Raw genomic sequence first — 19,285 nt, forward strand, 5'->3', positions numbered from 1 at the left:
TTTGAGCCGCTGTGTTTCTTAAAAACAGAGCAGACGGTACATTTAATGACAGCTAGTTTAATGTTCACAAAAGAAAATGGTAACCGTAGGCTCTTTCAATAAAGTCCTTGTTGTTGTTGTTTTTTCATGTTACAACAAAAGAAAAGCTCTGAACTGACAGTTCATTAAAAAAAAAAATTCATTGCAAAATAAGAAACTGAAAATAATCAGAAAAACAAAAAAATATATGTTTTTTCTTTGATGCAAGACAGTGGCTACACAAATATCTCACGTTAAAAATGTTTTTGAATATAGTTGCATACTCGACAATTTTTATGCTTGTTAAATCTCTAGATGCAAGACTGAAATGTGTGTGTGGGTTTGTGAATCTCACAATCAACATCAAATAAATAAAAAAGCACATTTTGCAAAAATAAAATGAAGCCTACTTTAGGATCATAAAGATTTTTTTTTTGCATGAAAAGCACTAATTAAGCATTAATTATCAACCCAAATTCTCAGTTACCTACTGTAATGCAACAACTGATAACTCTAATGTGGAAAAAAAGATTTTTTGCACAACAGTAATTACAATTTGGGGGGAAATGGGTTAAATTTTCATGAAAATGTCAAAATGCAAATGCATATTCGTAAACAGTGCTTCGTTTTCAATGTAAACTCACTGTGAGTCGTTTCTTCTTAACACAGCTCACAGATTCAGCACGATGATGTCTCACACTACCATACCAGTACTGGCACTTCCCATAGTGCTCCAGTCAATCACTCAGAGTGATGTCACAGGTTAGACTCCACCCCCTGATGACATCACCTTCACAGTTCAATAACAGGCCTCGTATCAGTCACTGTGGCGAACGGCAGCATGCGCACCCATGCGCTGAGGATCCTGGGAAGGGTAATGGATGTGGCCTGGAGGAGGTGGAGGAGGACCCACGGGTTGGAACATGGGAGGCACAAAACCTGAAACCACAACCAGACACTTTTAAAACCATGCAAGAGCCATTTTGGGGCAGATTCAATCATTTTAGTTTCCATTAAATTTTCATGAAAATATCAAAATGCAAATGCATATTATTGGTAAACGGTATTCAATCATTTTAATTTCAGTTAACAATAACAGCACTGGTTGTATTGTATCTATTTTGCAAAAAGAAAATGAAGCCTACTTTAGGACCATAGAGATGTTTTTTGCCGATATGTGGAAGCATGCAGTGTGTGAGTGGAGGTGAAGTGTGTGAGAGGAGGTGAAGTGTGTGAGTGGAGGTGAAGTGTGTGAGAGGAGGTGAAGTGTGTGAGTGGAGGTGAAGTGTGTACCGGGCGCTGGTGGGTTTGGTGGCAGACTGATGTTCATGAGCGCAGGAGAGACGCTCGGGTCCAGGTTAAAATAGTTGGCAGACGCTTCCTCCTCCAGAGCAGGCGGTGGCGGTAGAGCTGCGATATACACATGATATAATCACACAGATCAATCAAATAACCAATGAGCTGTGAGAGACCGTGCTTTACAGTCATTTTACCATGGTTAAGGGGTGGTGTTAGTCACGGTGCAAAGTAACAGCAATATGACAAAAGACACCAGTGTTATAATAATATATACAATAAATCACAATAAATAGGGAATATTATTCATTATCATAAGTGGGTGATTCATTTAAAAAAAATTGGGTCATATTGCATTCCCCCAAAAAATATATATATTGCATTTTTTTTAATTTTCTTTATATATGAAAATAACATGTTTGGGTCATATTGCATTCCCAAAAATAAAATACAAATATTTATTTCATTTATTTTTATTTTCTTTATATATAAAAACATTTTTGGGTCATACTGCATTCCCAAATATTTAATAAAAATATTTATTTCATATATTTTTATTTTCTCTATATATGTGGAAAAAAAGTTTGGGTCATATTGCATTCCAAAAAAAAAAATTATTTTTATTTTTTTACTTTATTTATGCATATTTTTGGGGTGCAATATGACCCAGAAATTTGTTTTCATTAAAGTAAAATAAAATACACATATGCACAAGAAGCTATAATTATATATACACATGTATGATTCATATGAATAAAAAAAATGTCTGGGTCAAAATGCATTCTAAAATAAAAATAAAATATAGAATAAATAAATAAAATAAAATAAAAATAAAAATTATTGCAAATTATGACCCAGACATTTTTCATGGTTTTATTACAATAAGTGCACACATACACAGGAACTTATAATTGTAAATAAATTATTATTATTATTCTATTCCTTATTGCATAAGGAAATTAAGCCCTTTGATTCATTAACATTACAACCTATATGGCAGTGACACACACACACACACAACACACACACACACACACACACACACACACACACACACACACACACACAACATACCCGTGGGGAGACCCGGGACTGGCTGTAGTCTGGTGCCCATCTCGCTGAACCCGTCGGTGGCCTCTGGCCCTCTGGCAGCCTGAGCGCGACCCCACTTCACCACCAGCCGGAGCCCGTTAATGACGAGCTTGTTGAAGGACTTCTCCACCGCGAGCTCTGCTCCCTGACGAGTGGCGAACTGAACGAACGCACACTGCTGTCTCTCAACCAGCGTGATCGTGCGGATCTCACCGAACTGGTAGAAATGATTCCTGAGAGACGAGACCAAGAAAAAACACAGTGTTTAAAATAAAAAATCATAAATAAAAATACAAGGTTGGAATAGAAAACTAGTGCACTGATTACTGCACACTGCCAACTACTTAAAAACAATAGTATGTGAAATAGTATGCAAACATTGACTACGTTTACATGACCCTCATTATGAGATTAACACAATATTGCGATTAAACACGTAATAAAACATGCATTAACTCTTTAATCTCATCTATTTCACTCTGACCAAGATGTGCATTTTCTTGTGACGCACACGGACGATGTTGCGGTATTAAAGAAGTGTGTTCAGATTTCTGGGGTGTGAGTTCACGTTGACAGTGTTGCATGTTGCAGTGTATTGATGGTCAAAAACATCAAAATGAAGACATCACCAGAAAAAAAAGGGTATGTGAATAAAAATAACCACAATTCTCAAATAAATCACATTCCTGCAATCCAATATGTCGCCAATGTTTTTTTTGTGCGTGCATTTTTTAACCCAATTTGTGTAGAAATGTTTGTTTCCATTAAATGAATCAAGAAGAAACTGCAATGAATTGTTATTTTTAATGCATGTGTTTGTCACAATGGAAATGGAAAGTGAAGTTGTGCGCACTGCATTGTGGGATACTGTTTTCCATGCGGTTCGCTCTGGATGTATCCTGTGCATTTTGTAATTCCATGCATACAAAAAAAATGATGCACTAGCAACGTCAAGGTCATGGGTTCGACTCCCAGGGGACTGATAAAATATGTAACTTGAATGCAATATAAGTTGCTTCTGATTAAAAGCATCTGCTAAATGCATAAATGCATTTTACGTTCACAATTATGTATTTTGTATAACATAATAGTTTGCATGCATGGAATTACATACAACAAGTGCATGATTCAACCAGAGAGAGCACAAGGCATGCACAACTATCCCACAATGCAGTGCGCACAAAAACTATGACAATATGCCATTGCACATTAGTGTTACACAAAATGTTTTTTTAATAACTTCACTCCAACATACTGAAAACACACTTTCAGGTGTCAATCATACTCCGGCTGAAGCTCCTCCCACCTGAGCTCAGAGTCCGTGAGGTTTTCTCCCAGTCCTCCGATGTAAAGTGTCGTGATGGACTTGTCCTCGGGAAGCTCCGGTCGAGGCATGGTGGACGCTCTCTTCAGGAGTTTATCCGCCACCGGGTCGTTGATGCCGTAATAACGATCTTTAATGTTCTGATCGGCCAGAGGATCCTCAGGGTCTGTGGGCTTCTCATGTCTGATGAGAAAGAAATTATTTTAGTGATTGAAAGTGGAGCTATTATGCTTTCTTAATATATGTTGTTGCAGTTTGATCATGAAAAAGCTCTGCAAAGTCCCACAGTTCTTCTCTATATCAGTGTCAGTGTTTCTGAACTCCTGAAACGCCTCCATTGTAGTCTTGAGTTTCTTCCGGGAACGAACACGTCACAATATTCCTCATTATAATAATTCATGCGCAGAATAAAGGGGCGGGGCCTGGTTGAGTTAGTTAGTAGTGTGTTAAACTGGACCAATCACAACACACTGCTCCAGCCGACCAATCAGAGCACAGTGTGCTTTTCAGAAGGAGGGGCTTCATAGAGACAGGAAGTAAACAGAGTGTTACTGACAGACTGGGAAGAGAGGAGCCGCAACAATGGAGAATATGAGGAAAATAATCAACATTCAAGCAGGAAAACCTGTTCTAGTAGAGCCTGAAACAACATCAAGACTGTGTAAAAGGCCATAATATGGGCTTTTTAATTAAACATGGTCACAACACTGCTACTGCCACCGTGTGGACAGTCGTCAGCATTGCAGCTGTTTCCCTCCATGAAAAACAACATGAATTTCTGCTTGATTTCATTTTAGCCAAATCAGGATTTTGATTTAACCATAGAAATTAATTTAAACTTGTCGTTCTAATTAAAAAGACACAAGTCTAATCAAAGTTGAATCAATCCCTGCATTATATCAAAATATCAAAAAAGTAAAAAAACTAACAATTCTCATCACTTGAAATTAAACTGAAATACAATAAAATATAAAAAACGTATTTATTTTATTTCAGTTGCCTAAGCAACATTTCTCATTTCATTTAGTTTAACCTGATGCACTAAAATAACTCAAACTGAAATAAAAATTAAAAACTATATAGCCATATATTTTTCAAATTATAAAATAAAAAGTAATAAACAAAAGTGGAAAAAAAAGTTACAGAATTTTACATTTATTGTTATGAAAAATGCACAAAAATACTATTTTAAATTTTTGATATGAAATATATATTTTCAAAAATGTAACTTTAAATCACTAAAAAAGTACTAAAATTAAAATTAAATAATATATAAAAATAAAAACATAAAAAAATCAACAAACTATAACTTTAGTATCTAAATGATAATAAATAACACTGATAAAAACACCTTTAAAATTGAAACGAAAGGAACATTTATTGTAACGAAGTTATAAATATAACTCTTTCTCTTCTCTTCTATATATTTTTTTTTTTACACTGCATTAGACCAAACTGGGAAGGGTCATAGCATTTACATATTGTTGTCCTATTGTTAGTTTCACTGCTTCTATTGTTCTCCTCAAGTCGCTTTGGATAAAAGCGTCTGTTAAATGATTAAACGTACAGTATGGCATTTTTCGCCGCTAGGGGTCGCTAACCTATTTACAATAACAAAGGCGTAGTTTGATGACGCAACATTTGCTAAGAATTATGGATCTTGTCGTCAACGTCAAGCCGACGATCTAATAATGTTTATGGATGACTGAATACATCGATGTTTTTATCATGACTGTGATATGAAGCAGTTCGGGATTGCTAAGAGACAGCTATCAGCTCCACACGCGACGCGAGTCCCGCGGATATAAAAGGAATATGGACATTTCATTCTACCGAACTACACGCAGAATTACTACTCACAGGTCAGTTTATTAGACAAATTAAACTTGTGAGGTAACGCAGCGCTGTTTCACTTGGTCTAACATTACACTAGCACACTAAACTGCATTTGAATGTGTTGAAATGTATGTGTTAGTTTGTCTGTATGAGACTAGCAGTGAACTAGATCAACATTAGAATAACATACAGATCATATTCTGACATTTTATCATTGTTGAACTATATAACATTGATTAGTTTTATGTAAATGTGCTCACCTGTTTAATAAAGTACATGTAGAAGCGGTCGAAGTCTCGGACGTGGAGCTCTCGTTTATATACTGTCAATGGGAGCTCTCGGCATCTCGAAAACACCGCGCTGATATTGATTCTCGTTTTAGTTCTCCTTTTTTATCCAAAGTCTGCTTGCCATGGTCCATAATGTTTGAACGAAACAACAACAGCGTGCAAATAGACATTGCGAACTACACAGTTGTCCGCGTCAGTCGCTTTGGTTACTATCAGACGGCTCTGGTTCATAGCTCTGGTTGCTATGGCAGCACGAGCGGAAACCAGGGACAACGCGGATATGACGGCATTGGCGGCGACAAAACGGAAATAATGAAACGGGACGTTTCTCGAATTAAATTACAAATTTCTCCTGGTTTGAAAGTTGTTGGAAACAGTCGGGATAATGTAAGTACACAACTAAAAAATATATATAACATAGATATAGTGATTTTTGCTATTTTTAAAGCAAAAAAGTTACATATTGTGCCTTTAAATGTAACTGTAAATGCAACATCCAGCCCAGAGACTACAGATGCAAATTAGCGATCTAGCTAACTCCGGTCCCTGTTAAATAAACTAAACTAAGCCCTATTCGGACGGGATTAACTTTACAAGGGTCGATGGAGTAATGTAATTTTACCACAGGACGTCTGTAATATTAATGGCCAATTCGCACAGGATAAGATATCTCAGTAAACTAGCAGAAGTGTGAGAGTAACTCGATTTGCGCATCGCCTTCACTCCTGTCGTCATGTGTGTGTTACGCTGCTTCCTGATATCACGTGTGCAAACACATATAACCTATATTTATATATATAAAACAGTTCTGTCCGGTCGAGCGATGTATTAATGAACTTCAGATTGGATTGTGTTGGTAATAGACACTTATCTAACGCTAAAAGATGTTTCGTGCCTCTAACAAGTGCTGTCGATTAGAGGTCTGCGCGGGACTGTTTTTTAAGTCCCGCTCCCGCCTGCTCCCGCTGGGGTTATATCCCGCACCCACCCGTTCCCGCTATATATACACTATTTGTTCACCCGCTGTCTGCTTAGAATAATTTTCTTCCCGACCCGACCATCCCGCTTAATATAGATCTCCCAGAATTTCACATGTACATTTTCACAGAGAAAATAAAAATGTAGTCTGCACAAACATTTTTTTATTATTATTTTATTCGCCTTGTCAATATACAAAATTTAACATTTTGCTGCAGACAGTAGGGGAAAAAATGTCGCAGCGAAAAAAAAAAGAAGTGTAGGCTATTATTTTTATTCGTATTATCAAAATTCGTAACATTTTGCTGTCAACACAGGAAAAGTGTCAGAGAAAGAAAGAAAATATGACATGTCATTAAACAAAATATGTAGGCCTTAACCGAACAATATGTAGGGCAGACTGTAGCCTATACCGGGTGGTCGATAAGATTAAGATTAGGTAAAGCGAAGATATGCTGTTCTGAAAGAACGTCGGCGTCGGGAACGTGATATTGAATGACCGACCGCTCCCGTTCAAATTACACCAGAGTTACCGACCGCTACCGTTTTTTAGTCGGAATGCAGACCTCTACTGTCGATCTTCTCTCTGATCTGAATGGTGTGTGTGAAACACTCGAGTTTTGCCACAGACTCGTCCCAGCGTCTAGAACGCAACTGATGCTTTTTCAAGCGTCTCCATACTTGAAAAAACGCGGAAAACTACTTTTAAACAGGAAATATTTACGCTCATATTTACAGCGGGTCTATTCGCACGGGATTAGTATCACCTGAGGTCATTTTCCCGGACCTTTTTACTGAAGGTAAAAGTCGTCGTAATCTTTACTGACATTGTCCGTCATGATCACTGAGATGCACATTCAGACTTTACTTTACCCATGTTGCACTAGTCTCATCTGAATAGGGCTGAAGTGTTAGCATAATGATTGAGCTGACCTGTACGGACACTCCTCTCCTCTCCTGCACTCTCCCTTCACCCAGAAGGAGCAGATGTGGGGTCTGTTGCGTTTGTAATACGGTGTGGTTCTCCCCAGCTTTAGCAGCATGTCACTGGGGTTCTGTGATTTACCCAGAATCCCCAGTGGTCTGGTGCCGTCAGAGTTCTGGATCTGAAACACAAGAGTTCATGCTACGCTTTGCTCCCTGGCGTTGTGTTTCTGAGATGTGGTTTGTCACGAGACGTCACCTCTCTCTCCATGTTCTGAGCGTAATATTCCCTGTTGACGTCAGATCTCGGCATGTCGTCTCTGATGGACAAGCCCGTGTCTCTGACCTGGATTGGAAGACCTGTACACATATAACAGGAGACAAAAACATTATTTAAGGCCATTATTACCAAAAGTTTTTGTCAGCTGAACCTCTTTGACGTCAAATATTTTTACTCGAAGTACCAGTGATGATTTAAGTTAATATTAATTAATTAACTAATATAATTAATTACACAGTGTATATATACACTCACCTAAAGGATTATTAGGAACACTTGTTCAATTTCTCATTAATGCAATTATCTAATCAACCAATCACATGGCAGTTGCTTCAATGCATTTAGGGGTGTGGTCCTGGTCAAGACAATCTCCTGACCTCCAAACTGAATGTCAGAATGGGAAAGAAAGGTGATTTAAGCAATTTTGAGCGTGGCATGGTTGTTGGTGCCAGACGGGCCGGTCTGAGTATTTCACAATCTGCTCATTTACTGGGATTTTCACGCACAACCATTTCTAGGGTTTACAAAGAATGGTGTGAAAAGGGAAAAACATCCAGTATGCGGCAGTCCTGTGGGCGAAAATGCCTTGTTGATGCTAGAGGTCAGAGGAGAATGGGCCGACTGATTCAAGCTGATAGAAGAGCAACTTTGACTGAAATAACCACTTGTTACAACCGAGGTATGCAGCAAAGCATTTGTGAAGCCACAACACGCACAACCTTGAGGCGGATGGGCTACAACAGCAGAAGACCCCACCGGGTACCACTCAACTCCACTACAAATAGGAAAAAGAGGCTACAATTTGCACGAGCTCACCAACATGGGACAGTTGAAGACTGGAAATGTTGCCTGGTCTGATGAGTCTCGATTTCTGTTGAGACATTCAGATGGTAGAGTCAGAATTTGGCGTAAACAGAATGAGAACATGGATCCATCATGCCTTGTTACCACTGTGCAGGCTGGTGGTGGTGGTGTAATGGTGTGGGGGATGTTTTCTTGGCACACTTTAGGCCCCTTAGTGCCAATTGGGCATCGTTTAAATGCCACGGCCTACCTGAGCATTGTTTCTGACCACGTCCATCCCTTTATGACCACCATGTACCCATCCTCTGATGGCTACTTCCAGCAGGATAATGCACCATGTCACAAAGCTCGAATCATTTCAAATTGGTTTCTTGAACATGACAATGAGTTTACTGTACTAAAATGGCCCCCACAGTCACCAGATCTCAGCCCAATAGAGCATCTTTGGGATGTGGTGGAACGGGAGCTTCGTGCCCTGGATGTGCATCCCACAAATCTCCATCAACTGCAAGATGCTATCCTATCAATATGGGCCAACATTTCTAAAGAATGCTTTCAGCACCTTGTTGAATCAATGCCACGTAGAATTAAGGTAGTTCTGAAGGCGAAAGGGGGTCAAACACAGTATTAGTATGGTGTTCCTAATAATCCTTTAGGTGAGGATATATATACACTGAGCGTGTGTGTGTGTGTGTGTGTGTGTGTGAGTGTGAGAGTGAGTGTGTGTGTCTGTGTGTGTGTAGTGTGTGTGTGTGTGTAGTGTGTGTGTATATATATATACACTGTCTCATGACAACCTATATACTGTATACACACATATATACTGTATACACATACACACACATATACTGTATACACACATATATACTGTATACACATACACACACATATACTGTATACACACACACACACATATATACTGTATACACACACACATATACTGTATACACATATATATACTGTATACACATACACACATATATACATATATATATTTGTGTGTGTGTGTGTGTGTATACAGTATGTATGTGTGTGGGGGGGGTATTATCGTTAACTAAACTATTAAAAACATTTCTGTTAATTGAAGTAAGGCTGAAATAAAATGTCAGTTGATAAACTTATTTCAGTTTATTGAAATGGTAATTTTCATTTACTTTGTTTAAGTTGAAGCAATAAAATTATTAACTGGAAATAAATAAAAATAAAAATAAATAAAACCTAAAAGGTAATATTAAAAAATAACTAATGACAAAAGCACATAACGAATATTATAATACATATTTAATTAATTACAAAAGAAATAATAAAAAAATAATTATATATATATATAATATATAAATAAAACCTAATTCAAAATATTAATAAATTGCTTATATATATATATATATATATATATATATATATATATATATATATATATATATATAAATGTAGTGTTTTATTTTGACTGCTTTTATTTTAAAATAATTTATTTATTGTAATATTATTAATTATATTGTATTATTATCCTTTCATAACTTCCCAAAACCCTTGTAGTTTCCTTCACAAACCCAATTTTGGGAAACCCTGGCAACTCTTTAAGGCAAATCTCAATGACCAACGGTTACAGCACACATCTTGTGTTTATAATTTATTGCCTAATCATAATTATTTAACATTTTTTAAATCAGGTCTGACTGACTCACAGAGCTTACAGATGCAAACCAGCAGCAAGGCAGACAGGAGCACTTAATAAATAATACAAAAATAATAATTAAACCTAAAAGGTAATATAAAAAACACAGAAAATGACAAAAGCACATAATGAAATTACTAAAAATGTAATTAATTACAAAAAATAATTCTGGTTCTGGTTGTCTCACCGTACTCCAGGTCCAGCAGACAGGTCTGGCACACGTTCTTCATCTTACTGCAGGTCTGACACACCTCCGTCTTCTTGAAGCGCATGCGTACGCCGGGACACCAGCGGAAGACGGTGAAGGGACGAGCACATATCTGAAAATACACACTTTAGCCGCTTTGCTCTGCTTTATCCCTTTAACCCAAGGCTACATGCTGAGCTCACCTTGCATTCTTTGCCATACTTTTCCTTAGTCTGCAAAAACAAAAATAGTGTAATTCATGAATATTGATTGAATGCTTCAAATTTAAATAGTTTCAGTGCACCTAATAGTGATACAGAGCTTTTTGCTGGTTACTTAAAGGGGTCATCGGATGCACATTTTCCACAAGTTGGTATGATTCTTCAGGGTGTTCATGTAAAGTTTGTAACATACTTTGGTTCAAATTCCTCAATGGTTGTTTAAAACAACACCCTTTAACCTCCTCAAAAACAGCTCTGTTCACAGCGACCTGTTTCGGTGCATGTCTCTTTAAATGATAATGAGATGCATGTCTCTTTAAATGATAATGAGGTGCATGTCTCTTTAAATGATAATGAGGTGCATGTCTCTTTAAATGATAATGAGGAGCATGTCTCTTTAAATGATAATGAGGTGCATGTCTCTTTAAATGATAATGAGGAGCATGTCTCTTTAAATGATAATGAGGTGCATGTCTCTTTAAATGATAATAATGAGGTGCATGTCTCTTTAAATAATAATGAGGTGCATGTCTCTTTAAATGATAATGAGGTGCATGTCTCTATAAATAATAATGAGGTGCAGGTCTCTTTAAATAATAATGAGGTGCATGTCTCTTTAAATGATAATGAGCAACTGCTCATATCCATTGTATACAAATGGCTGAGGGCGGAAATATGCTAATACAGTAAATATGCTAATACAGTAAATATGCTAATACAGTAAATATGCTAATTCAGGAAATATGCTAATTCAGGAAATATGCTAATACAGGAAATATGCTAATATGGGAAATATACTAATACAGGAAATATGCTAATACAGTAAATATGCTAATACGGGAAATATGCTAATACGGGACAGTCTGTCAGTGGTCGTGGGCGGAGCATGAGCATTATGACATCATATTGCTCAGAAAATCCAAACGGCTTGATTATTGAGAGCGTTTGAGGATAAAAAACACTGGATATTGAGGATAAAAAAAAGGAGTGAATGGATTTTCTTCATTGTCTGGTGGTTGTGTCCATAGACACATTTATTATGTAAACACCATATAAAAGTGAATTTTGCATCCGACTTACCATGCGAATGTATGGATTTTCCCCGAGACATGTTTGGCAGAGAATAGGGAAGTCCTGGAGGGAGAACACTTGGACAATCAGGACAACAAAATGTACAGACACTAGACAAATATCATATTAAAATTAAAATAAAAAATGCTTAAAAAAATATTATTAATATTCGCTGTCTGCCCAAGACACTGTGGCACTGAAATATATATATATATATATATGTTAGACAAAATAATAAATACAATATAGCTAGATCTAATCCAGAGGATCATTTATATTGTTGATGTACAGTAGTGGCCAAAAGAAAAATTGGCATCTTTATTCAAATATTATTAAAAAAGATTTTGTCAGCATATTGCATAGTTGTGTTTGTGATTGAAACAAGATATAATTTTTGTCCAAGCTGCCATACAAAGACATTATGAATACATGCAAAAACAAGACAGAACTTACAAAATATTAAAAACTGAATATGGAGTCATTGTATGCTTTTCTTTTAAGTGTTTGTTTTTCTATGCTAAGTAAAATAAAACCTGTAGCTGTAGTTTAGTGTTAATAAGTTTAGTGTTTTGATCTTCCCGCATATTTAAAATATTTTCCTCATATTTTGATGGTTGAATCAAACTTGTATTTCATGCAGTGTGTAATACAGCTGTTTGTGAATGTAAAAGGTATGCAAAGTTTCAAAGATCAAAGTACAGTGTTGTTCATGTCGAGAAGACGCTGTTTTCTGAGACTGATACGGTAAAACTCACGCCATTGTTACTGTTCGTATCACTGAGATCAAGAGCTGAGATTCAGATATGATAATGAGCGTTTGGTTTCTGACCAGTCACAGCAGACTGGGCCATCCGACCAATCAGAGCAGAGCAGCTCTCAGAGAGGCGGGGCTTAGAGACACTGAATCCTTGATCGAAGCGTTTCAGACACTTGAGAAAAAAAGTGTCTTTTTTATTTCAATGAATGTACTATATTTTAGTTTGATAATGTTTTTTATTTAATATTTTGTATTTTTAAGGGATTTTATAGTACTAAAATGTATTTATGTTGTATTTATAATCCATTTATTCACTTTTTGAGCATTCAATTTCCAACTTAAACTGTCGTAAATCTTCAATGCTTTAGAGCACAGACTTCAGTTTGATCTCTTTTCAAAGACGTCACTTAGCAGATTATTGCTGGAGTGAAACAAGTTTTAAAAAGTGAACTTAAAAAAAGTTACAGAATTTTACGTTTATTGTTATAAAAAAAATGCACAAAAATACTATTTTCAATTTTGATATGAAATGTATATTTTCAAAAACGCGTTTTTCTCTAAAACTGCAAGAAAATCAAAGCCATGAATCTAAACAATTTGTGCTCCAAATTTAAGGGTTTATATCTCAAAAAATGAACTTAAAGTAAGATATTGTTTGGCCGCAATACCAAACACGTCCACTAGATGAAATTAAATTTTTAACTGCGAACAACACAAGTGTGACAATTTTTTTCAGGACTATTCAACCTTTTCGAATAATGTCCGTGTTTACATAGCAAGTGCCAAAATTTTAACCAAATTTCGTTGAAGCCATTCCGATGAAGTAAAAAATTCTATAAAATTCTATAAAAATAAAAATAAAAAACGTAAAAATTTTCGGTCAAAACTGACCGAAAAGTACAGGAAGGTTAATGACAAGATTAGTTAATGCTTCTTTTGGGTAAAAGCTCAAGAAAAAGTGATGATATTCATGATTAAATTCTTTTTTTGAATAAATCACAAAATTGAAAAGTGTGTTAGAAAACTTTTTTATATATATATAATGATGTAAATATGCAACGCATGGCTGTTTTACTTCAGAGCTGGTCAACATCACTACATTTTTCATAATTTCAGACATGCTTAATCGCCACATGTCGACCTATTTCCAGCAATATTGCATCTATGATCATATGAGGGTCAATCTCTATGCTATTGCTATCTTCACAGATTCTGTATAAACTGCTCCATCAACAAGTTCTAGCATGTCTTTCACCTCATTAGACGAGCTAAAGATAGATTCAGCAATCACAGCAGCACAGATGATACTTCATCAATCACGATCAGACAGACAATTCAACTCATATACTTTTCTCATCACAGTCTGTGTGCACGACATTCAGACAAATCCCAAATCTCAGTTATGATTGCAGCATTAATTCTGATGCCATAACATGTGACAAGTGACTATTTGGATTAATAATCGTTTGCTAATATTTGGTATATGAGAAAAATGCTTTCATGAAGACAATATTATACAACCTAATGACAAAATACACAAAGATATAAAAATAAAAGTTAGTTTTAATGATCAATAATCAGATAAGCAGTTTGTTGCATCAGATAGAGTGACCTTATTCATGATATTTTATAGGTTTTACCCTTAACGATCCCTTTGTCAACGTTTAAGCTTGTTTGGTTTTGCAGTTTTTCATTTTCTCTTCTAAAATGATTAGTTTGTGGACTGCACAATAAATCCTGATAGTCAAAAATCCATAACTAATATTTGACATTTATGTAAAGACATTTCTTGAAACAAATATTGGACATTTATTTAAAAAAATAAAAAAATAAATGATATCTACGTAAACTTCATTAACTATTTATTTTATATTCTAATGAGTATTTGACCACCACGCACGCGCGTAGTACTCGCTATTCTAAAACTGTCATGAAAATGTTTCTTTCTTTTAGGAAACGAAGAAATTTTTGAAGTAGTCTGCAGTGCGTCACATTTTCGATAAATTCATTAAATTAAAACATACCGAATCTTCCCAGTTCTGTCTGTTGTAGGTGTTTGAGCCGAGGGACGTCGCCATGTTCGGCCGCGCGCACGCACGACGTGGAAATGACGCAACGACGTCACACATTCTATTTACAAAGGCAGGTGCGTGAGTTAGTTGATCATCTTTTTTTCTGTCAAATAATTTTGGTCTGATCTGTCAAAATTCCTTGCTGCCAAAACCGAATTGGATATTGCCTTAACATTGTGTGATATAATCTGTTATTTCTCATATTGTAGTGAGAAAATATAGGAAATATATAATGACTAAATATATGTATATACATATATGAAGAGTTCAGATGCAAAAGCCTCTAAGTGCCATCTGAAATTTTCTTCCTGAATGATAATTTTTATCAAGCTCGTATATTTAAGTTCAGTAATTTCACTTAAATGACAATTAGGTCATTTGCATTGCTATTTAAATGATCATTCAAGAAGAAAATTTCAGATGGCACTTAGAGGCTTTTGCATCTGAACTCTTCATATATATATATATAGTGAATGTAATTATTTTATTGGCAAAACATTTTATTCAAAAAAGTTTTTCCTTAACAATGCCCAAATTTAATATTTTTTTGATGACTTTACTTGATTATGTCACCAAAACAAATAACAATAAAAAGTGTAAAAAATGTGAAATTGTATGACGGACTTTTGAATGTAGCATAGTTTGATTTATTGCATCTTTATATTTAATTTCATATCAATGTATATATATATATATATATATACATATACATACATATATATATATACACACACACACACACACATATATATATATATATATATAGTATAATGTAGGCCTATAGGCTATATATTTGTCTTCCATGTTATCCATTGTTATATTACTTTGTTCAAGATTTTTTTTTGGATTGTAATTGTATTGTAACTAATTTGTTCCAATAATATTCAATAAAATTTTTTTAAAAAGGCAGGTGTGTGTACCAGGCCTTGGACATGCAAATATTTGACATATATAATTCTATAAAATGTATAGTATTTTGTATTTAAATCCAATAATAATATAGCCGACTATTAGTAAATAAATTAATTAATAAATGCATTTAATATAAGCTGTGTATTTGTTACTGCTTGCTTGGATGGTCCTGTGAAATACACTGCATGCCTTTTCTATTTATATAACTATATATAGAATAATAATAACATTCTTAATCAATAATAACTTAAATTAAAACCAATAAATAAATCAATAAAAAGTAGCACATAAAACATTTCCATCTAAAAGGAACATAATAAACGTACATCTTATGACTTTTATTTTGCTACATTTCATTTAACAATATTTTAAATTTACAATTTATTAATTCAATAGCCACTGTAAAAAAAAAAAAATGTATGTACAATCAACTTGGATGTTTGTAATTTGTTTACTTAAATGACATTAAACTAACTTAAAAAATGAGTAGAATCTTGTATAACAAAAAAATTGCTTAACTTATTTTGATGAGTTACAACAATGTAAAAACATATGTTGTAGTAACTTATTAACCATATACTTCTTACAGTGCACCACTGTTTAACTGAGTCTTTCTAAAGCAATCCATATCAAGAATAATCAATAATACGCTATATATTTACTAAATTATTTCTGATTGCAGTTCAAACAAAAAAGGGAAAATTGTAAATAAACAGTTTTAGTTACATTAAATGATATAAAAATAACCAACAATTTCATTTTAGCAAAGTGTAAAAAAACAAACATATTTAACCAATTGTTCATTTACCATAAATCATATTTAATTTCATTCATGTACACCTCTTGCATGGGGAATTTACATTAATATCAAGATAATGTTTTTGAGTACAATAATCTTTGTTTATCAGAGTCATTTTAACACACACACACACACACACACACACACACACAGTTTATTTGGCTCATCTACAGGTCATAAGCGTGATTAAAACAAACAACAAAAACAACCTGTGCATAATAAACACACAATTACAATGAACAACCAATGAAATATAAGGACGCATGTAGAAAGCTCCTAACAATATGAGATTGTCACGCTTATAATATTATATAATAATATAATATAATACACCTGAAAACAACATAATATCATCTGCCATTAAAGCCTTCAAATAAATAAGCACTTATGCAACAAAACTGGATGCGGTTTGTGCTGAGAATGCAAGCCGTCTTAAAAATAAAGTCATCATATACACAGCATATGGCTTATATAGATAGATATTCATATTAATCACCGCTGATTGATACTTGGCTGTGTTTAAACTTAAGGCACGTTCAGGCCAAGAACGATGACTATAACGATAGCTTTAATCATAGCTATATTAGCATAATGTCTGTTTATTCTAAGCGCACTGCCGCTTTAAATGCTTCCCGCGTTAAAAGCAGGATGGATTCTGATTGGTTGTCATTTTTATCGTTCATCAAGCTTTAAAAAATCGCTCGGAAATTTATTCAAATTATATTGTTTCTGTCATTATCGTAATAGTTGTGGACTCTGCTATTCTTTCATTTTGATTTTTAGAACTATATCTTCATAGTTATCGATATATTAATCGTCCTTGGCGTGAGTGGGCCTTATTCATGAAACACAAGCAAAACTAATTTGAGTAAATCATTCATAAAATCACATTATGAACCATTTGTACAAGGCACTATTCTTTGGAACAATATGTCGCATTATAAAAGTTCTACATAAATATGTAGAAAAATAAAACTGAACACATTTGCTTTGCCTGTGTTTCTTGAATAAAGGCCCGATTACAGTATTTTTTTCTAAAATAAAAACCTCTTCCCTTTTTTTATTTTAAGTTAACCTCATGTCCTGAAAAAGACTTCAGACCATTAAAACTACTGGAAGACAACATCTTGAAATATTTCCCAGTTTCCACCAAGTGTTTTGCACTTCATGTCGATTCTGAGGTAACTTACAGTACTATTAGCTTCATTTGTTAGCATGTGTGCGTTAGCCCCTCTCATCAATAACACTCAAATGCAGCTGAAGTCCATTAATAAGGCACATTTTTTTTCCCTGAGACTGTACAAATATTTCTCAAACACACATATACACAATGCGAGATCGTTACAGAAGCTGAATTTAAAAATTTGAGGCCACAAACTTTAAAAAAAATGAAGGTTAGCTGTGTGTGTTAAGCATGACATCATGTTTGGCTTTTCTACACATTATATCATCAGAAGAAAATTGCACTCAAATTAAAGAGGAATATTTTTGTCTTCATTAACAGAATTAGGTGTTTGCTTAGGTTTATCCTCTTTCTTTTCTCTTAAAATAGTCAGGTGGTGTGAAAATATGGGATGTTTGCCTGAGTCGAAGCCTTCGAGTTACAGAACGGATCTAGGGTATTTAATCTTATTAAACAACAGGCTCATTAAGTCTCTGATCGCTCTGTTCAGTCGTGAAACCCAGACCAGCTCATCTGAGGCTCTTCCTCGGGTTTACATTTTGATGTTGGAGTAAAGCTGGTCGATCTGTGTCCTGAAGTGTTCCCTGAGATCGGCACGTTTGGCTTTAAGGGTGGGCGTCAGGAGGCCGTTTTGGATGGAGAACATCTCAGTGTGTAGAGCAATGTCCTTCACCTGAACGTGAAGACGATGGAAAACGTTCATCGTTTAATAAATGATTAATATATACAATTGCGGTCAAAAGTGTGAAATAAATAAGAGTTGTTAAAAGTCTCTTCTGCTCACAGAGGCTGCATTTATTTGATGAAAAATACAGTAAAAACAGAAATATTGTGAAATTTTTACAATTTAAAATGTGTAAAATCAATTAAAAAATGTAAATCTATGTGAATATATAGTAAAATGTCATTTATCTCATTTTCAGCATCACATGATCCTTCAGAAATCATTCTAATATGATGATTTGCTGCTCAATAAACATTTCTGATTATCATCAATGTTAAAAACAGTTGTGCAGATTTATATGTTTGTGGAAACTATGAAACATTACCATTTAAAATGTATTATGATCTTTAAAAAAAAAAATTGAAATGAATACTTTTATTTCAACAAGAATGCATTAACTGTAATGACCGTGTGCACTGTAAGCTTATAAAACAGTCATAACTTAATATTTTTCAACTAAACCCATATTGTATCCGATCAATAATTTCTCATTAATGAGAAAATGCACATTAAAGTTTTGAATGTTATCATGTTTTTACCATGCTACTACTTTGTTACCCCCTTTTTATTAAAAATAAACCAGTGCAATGCACAATAATATGTATTTCTGAAGGATCATGTGACACTGAAGACTGGAGTAATTATGCTGAAAATGCAGCTTTGATCACAGGAATAAAATTACACTTAAAATATATTCACATAGAAAACTATGGAAGCTTGTTTCCGCCACAGAATAAAACATTTCAAAAGATAATTGCGACTTTTTATCTCACAATTCTGACTTTATTTCTCAGAATTGCGACTTTATATCACGCAATTCTGACTTTATAACATGCAATTGC

At 34.6% G+C, this 19,285-nt stretch overlaps 2 protein-coding genes across 3 annotated transcripts in view; both read right to left on the reverse strand.

Moving 5' to 3' along the window:
• Window positions 1-44: 44 nt before the first annotated feature.
• LOC311094693 (pre-mRNA-splicing factor RBM22-like) lies at window positions 45-14,852 on the reverse strand. Its single transcript, XM_084132814.1, has 10 exons — window positions 14,778-14,852; window positions 12,006-12,059; window positions 10,908-10,937; window positions 10,705-10,837; window positions 8,018-8,118; window positions 7,768-7,940; window positions 3,713-3,913; window positions 2,389-2,639; window positions 1,312-1,428; window positions 45-957 (listed from the first exon to the last, which is right to left on the reverse strand). The coding sequence occupies exons 1-10, from the start codon at window positions 14,829-14,831 to the stop codon at window positions 836-838; spliced, it is 1,236 nt and encodes a 411-aa protein (XP_083988940.1). The 5' UTR covers window positions 14,832-14,852; the 3' UTR covers window positions 45-835.
• Window positions 14,853-16,674: 1,822 nt separating this feature from the next.
• acsl1b (acyl-CoA synthetase long chain family member 1b) overlaps window positions 16,675-19,285 on the reverse strand; it is a 28,521-nt gene continuing 25,910 nt past the window's right edge. For both annotated transcript variants that reach the window (XM_084133497.1, XM_084133498.1), the window contains exon 21: window positions 16,675-18,392. In XM_084133497.1, coding sequence (XP_083989623.1) covers window positions 18,252-18,392 — 141 coding nt within the window. In that variant the 3' untranslated portion in view covers window positions 16,675-18,251. The remainder of the gene's footprint in view (window positions 18,393-19,285) is intronic.

This window comes from Abramis brama, assembly GCF_963993115.1.
Source record: "Abramis brama genome assembly, chromosome: 13".
NCBI classification, from domain to species: Eukaryota; Metazoa; Chordata; class Actinopteri; order Cypriniformes; family Leuciscidae; genus Abramis; species Abramis brama.